We start from the raw sequence: 5,632 nt of genomic DNA, 5'->3' as shown, positions 1-5,632 counted from the left end.
AATTGGGGAGAGAAAATATTATTTGTGGGGTGAGAAAATTAATAATAATGTTAGAGGAGAAATGCAAAGCAACCCCCCCCCCTAATTTGAGTGTGACAAATCTGTCAGTTACCTTCTAGCTTTAGCGCTATTGAAGGTGCATTTACTTACAGGGGCGTCGTGGCGAATGAATTCTAGAGGGGGCAAGAAAGAAAAATTTTCCGACATATTTCTTTGATTTATTTTAATAAAATAGAAGCCTTTCATGCAAGTGTAAGGGTCGGGACAAAAAGACTCATAACTTTTGCCTTGGCTGGAAAGATATTCAAAATGAACTTTCTTATCTTGTCTCTGTTTCTCTCATATCTACTGTGAACGCCCCTGACACCTGTAGCTTAGGGCAAGCGTAGAGTGAAGTAACTACCTGAGGCGGTAGCATGTTGGCCGCCGAAGGGGAAAATTTTTTATAGTCTATTGCTTCAAATTTGTCGGAAATTGCATTCTTTGATACAAATTTTGATGATTAAATTTTATTCTTAAATTGAAAATTTACTGGAGGAAAGCAATGGTTCTGATCCACTTCTTCCCTGTTTTACCTTACGCAACATAACTGTATAAATTTTCAAATCTGGGACAAAATTTTCAAAAATGGGGTGATAGGCACAAAATTGGCACTGTCCTGGTCTTCAATATCAGATAAAGGTATAATTTATGACCAATATTGACCAATTTCTATAACCAAATTTGGCCTTTGAAGATTCGGATTTTATCTGACAATATACGAGCAGCAAATCACTCTATGGTAGATGTAGAAATCTGTAAATCCTGAGAAATCGTTTTGATTTGTGAAAATATGGTATTTTCTCTTTACACAAGTAAATTGCCCCTCAAATTTTCGAAAAGTACTCTAGTACAAGTAATTTATGTTGCTAAAAGTTTGAAAATTATCCGCAGCTCAAGTCTGAGAATTTTCCGACAAAACAATGTTTTTCTGAAAAACCGTCAAATTTTGAATGCAGAGGAGGCCACGGCCCCTCCTGCCCCGCCCCCCCTCCCGGCCACGACGCCGTTGATTTACTAGCTAACTTCCGCTAGGCAGAAGTTGGCCAGGAAGAACGCAGCATGATTCTGTGATGATGCGAATGTTCGCGCTTCTAGAAGATTGGACGGACCGGCCGGACCCTTCCCGGGCATTTTGTGTATCAGGAAAGGATGTGCTCGTTTGAAAAATCAGTTTTCCACGGCCTTAACATAGCTCCTGTTGACGCTTTCTATGCCCTTCAGCAAAGTTTTCAGGAGGATACACACCCGAAGAAAGCAATTCTCGAGATAGGAGGTGAGGCATTGACAAAGCAAATGAGTTCCAGGGTCTACTCATTGTGGTTCATAATTGAAATTTCTCGCTGAACGCAAAGTATGGTTCAGCGCAAGGCTGATCTTAAACTGGAGGGGCCAGCAATGTAAAGAGAGTTTCCTCTTACCCCCTTTTGCATCAATTGTGTCAAACACTTTGCTGATGCTTGTTGCCTTGCAAATGTTGGCTAAATAATTTTGACTAAAACTGTGCTTAATCTTTTATCTAGCAAAAAATGGGAGACCATTGGCCCCCTTGGCCCTCACTGTGGCGTGGACCCTGTTCTAGCATAGTTTTATTACATCTTGCCATTCAATTTTTCTGTAGGATTTTAAGGGGTCACATTGACAAACAATTCTCGTGCCGGTTAATGCCAGAGGTGTAGTGCTATCAAAATAACAGGGAGGGGGCTCTTGCGGAAAACGTTGCAAAAAACAATGCATTTTTAGATCTCTTAACCCCCTAGCACTATATCCCAGGTTAATGCCTAAACGTAGGAATCCCTTAAAACTGTGCATGTGGCCTTTTGGACCAAAATTGAAATAACCAAATTTCGTATTCAATACCTGGGGTGGGGGGAGAGGGTAACTTCCACATACCCTTGTAAGGGGTGTGCCATTCTTTGGGGTACCTTTCTTCAAGCATGAATTAAATTTTTGGGTATCAATTTCGGTAAAAACAAATATTCTCACAAATTTTTAGCTTGATTGCTGACATGAACTTAAATTTTGGGTATCAATTTTAAAAGAAAGGTGATACGCTTTAATTTACTCGATTGAGTTTTTGGATTTTTGCAGGATATATTTCATACTGTATCTAAATTTTGCGGTAGGGTTTTTGGAAAACTTATATTTATTACGGTATGTTTTCATTTTTTCAAAATGGCACATCCTCATCCAAAAAGTCAGAATGCATGCTGACCTGCAAATTATCAAAAAATAATTGTTATCACCTAAAATTGTAATCCGAATCAAAATCAAAACAAAGATTTTCAACAAGTCATCTTCCCAAAAAAACAACATTTTTCTTAAAGATGGAAGAGAGTGATTCAGAGATTATTGGCCTGATTCTGTTAACTTGACAAAAAATTATTGTTGACACCTCCTTAGGCATACTAAATTTCCATGGAAAATGATCGTTTGTCAAATCCGATGACAAACGATGCAGAAACACTGAAATCGATCATGATGAGGTGATGGACAAATTTGCAGCCGTGAAAAAGAGAGGAACATTGTTGGTTAGAAAGACCTAACTTTTTTGGCATTAGTGTTCCTTGGAGCCTGTTTTTCCTTCCTATCGTGTTGATAACGTTGTTTAACCTTCTGTAAGTTTGCACTCTGTGAATTTTACTGAAAAACGCTTTCACTTCAGCAAAAAGGCAACTACACATTGAGGAAATCTATCTTCATCTAAAAGATAGCAAATGGGAATTTTGACAAATAGATACGCATGCGTAGTATTCAATCTACAATTGCAGTAGATATAGGATAGATATGTCATCGGAAATATTATGATGTTGGCCCCCCTTTTATATAACTGCTGGTGTCCGCCCTGAAAATAATTCATGTCTCTTGATCTCTGCAAGGCCAAAGGTCATGTGCAATGTAAAGTAATGCTTGTTCTTCACAAAAATAGGCCCACCATTATCTTGAATCTATCTTTGCCCAGTGGTCCTTATATATAGACTATCATTGAAACGCGGTTACAATTTCCCGTTCTTAGTAAAACCTTGAACGACCCAAAACCACCCAAAACGACCAGAAGCGACCCAAAACCAGCCTAACCAGCCAGCAAAACCACCTAAAGCCATCCAAAATGATCCAAAACCAACCATTAAACCACCCTAAAGGACCCAAGACTAGCTAACAACAAGCCGAAAGGAAATTGAGAACCATCAAAGTAAGTATCGACATGAATGATAGGTTAAAAACAGGTTTAGGGGCTGCAGAAATTAAAAAAGGAAAGGGATAGTAGCACCATAAAAGCGAACAATTAACATACTCGGTAAATATTTTGTGCAGGCTGCTAGCACCTAAATGGCGTTATCTTCCAACGTTCAAAAATCCTAACATCTAAAACACGATATTGTCAGCAACTCGAGGGTCTGCACAAAATATTTTCGCGTTTTCTCGTCGATTTTGAACGCATTGAATATCCAATGTCATTATTCTGTTTTTTGGGTTACCAGTTGCCATATTGAAAAGCATGTACGAGTTCGCCTGCACGTAGCTGCGAGCGGCTTGACCTGACAAGGTAGGGGCTGCGAGCAGATACATAAAAGATGCAAGCTGCGAGCCAAAATATAAAATTTTTAAAATTAAGAAATACTTTCAACAGCAACTCAGGTGGGTGTCCACAGCCGAAATGTTCTATGAGGTACGAGGATGCCAAAAATTTATACATTGGTAAGTGATACGTCAGGTCATTCCCCAAAGCTCTGTTTATTTAATTTTTTGCAATAAAAATTCATTTTCTTTCTGCAACTATTTAAAAAAGAGTATATGAATAGTGTTCGTATAACAGTAATTGATGCGGTTAAGATAATAAAATATTTAACATTTGAAAGTTGCCTTGGACACTGGAAGGCATCGAGCCCAGCACCCTAGATATAGCCTGAGTTCCAGACCCCAAACTAGAAGGAGTCTGGGGCTCAGGCTACCTAGATACCGCAAGGCCTGTATTACAATGATGTACGACTCTTACATTCTCTTATTAATTTGACAATCTCATTTCATTTAAATAGGAACAGTAACGGTTGCGGCATTTGGGGCAATGGGTTAAAACGGGGCATGCAGCTAAAAAGAGACATGAAATATATTTTGTTTTGTATGTGGAAAATTTTGATGAAAATTGAAGGAAATTTTCCCTATGAAAATGGGCTTCCTAGGTTTTGCCAGCGGATCCCACAAAAGAGGCGCTTTCCACATTAGTGTGTCAGCCTGAGCTAAATCTGGGCCTGGTGCATAATGAGCTGTGTTTTTATTTCCCTCAGTATACCGTGATGAAAATGGAAAGCCATATTTGCTACCTGTTGTAGCCAGTGTTGAGAAGGCAATGGCTGAAGACAAAACACTGGATCATGATTTGCTGCCATTCACTGGTTTAAAGGATCTTTGCAATGCTGCAATAAGGTTGGCTTTAGGGAACGAGAGCACAGTCATAACACAGAACAGAGTGAGTTTATTTAGAGAAAATGTATATAGGCATACAGTTTGACTCTCAAGAATATTTGCTCTGCTCTGCATTTGGTCTTTAAGCTTTATTTCTTAAAACTGATCCTTCAATTTAAAATATAGGTTAAGAAATATTGCTTTATTTATAACTTAAAGTACAAGATCAATTCTTACAAGGAGTTTGTTTAATGCTGTGAGAAGCAGGTTAGCAATAGTCATTTTTACACTACAAGTTATCAATAATTAAGAATTCAGTATTTAGGCTGGTTTAAGAATTTTTAAATTTTTTTTTCTATGTACCTTGATGCAGGTCAGTGCTGTCCAGTCCTTGTCTGGAACTGGTGCAATTTGCCTTGCAGCCAAGTTCTTGAAGAAATTTCATCCATCAAAGACAGCTTATGTATCGAACCCAACATGGAGTAAGTGTGACTCATTCAAAACCAATCTGGCATTGGCGTAGATAGGAACGAGAGGCAAAGAAATTTAGAAATTTAGAATTTAGAATCTGTTTTTTTGAAAAAGAGCATTTTGCAACCGAAGACACCAGTCCAGTACTTATGAAAATTAATATCACGACTGGATTTTGGGAATAGAATGGCAAAGTGACGTCATCAAAAAATCTGATAAAATCTGATTTTTTTAGAATTCTGATAATCTGAAAGAACAGTACAAATTACAAAACCTTCCATATTCCATAACACCACAGAGTACCTCTAAATATTCAAAGTCACGCTACATTCACACTGCTCTGTATTCGTTTCGCTTGATGAAAACGCTGTCCATTCACACTTATCCGTTTTCAGATGAATACGCTTTGAATACGGTAGGTATTCATACTACTCCAACAAAAACGCTGTTGGTGGCCTCATTTTTAACAGAGGCTTTTACGAACCCTCATCAAATTAGCGTCATTATAAATGAAATTAAATAAAAGCAAATAGTGAAAAATTCAAATATTGTACCCTGGGTACCAGACTCACTGTATATAAAATAAAATAGAGTCTTTATAGATATTATTTTATGTATAGTGAGTCTAGTACCCAGGGTGCGCTTATTGTAGCACGATTGTAATGTTCGAGAGGTAAATCACTCCAAGAAAATCTCGTACACCTTTTGCGAAAATCCT

At 38.0% G+C, this 5,632-nt stretch overlaps 1 protein-coding gene across 1 annotated transcript; it reads left to right on the top strand.

The window, feature by feature from the left end:
- The first annotated feature begins 1,191 nt into the window (after nt 1–1,191).
- LOC148958547 (uncharacterized) lies at nt 1,192–4,966 on the top strand. Its single transcript, XM_089112475.1, has 3 exons — nt 1,192–1,315; nt 4,326–4,507; nt 4,817–4,966. Exons 1-3 carry the CDS (start codon nt 1,192–1,194, stop codon nt 4,964–4,966), a joined length of 456 nt encoding a protein of 151 aa, XP_088968601.1.
- Nucleotides 4,967–5,632: the final 666 nt, after the last annotated feature.

The sequence above is a fragment of the Rhopilema esculentum genome, chromosome 14 (assembly GCF_057945365.1).
Source record: "Rhopilema esculentum isolate cy_ngs chromosome 14, ASM5794536v1, whole genome shotgun sequence".
Taxonomy (NCBI): Eukaryota; Metazoa; Cnidaria; class Scyphozoa; order Rhizostomeae; family Rhizostomatidae; genus Rhopilema; species Rhopilema esculentum.
The sequence above is the reverse complement of the archived record's forward strand: the minus strand, read 5'-3'. Positions and strand labels throughout refer to the sequence as shown.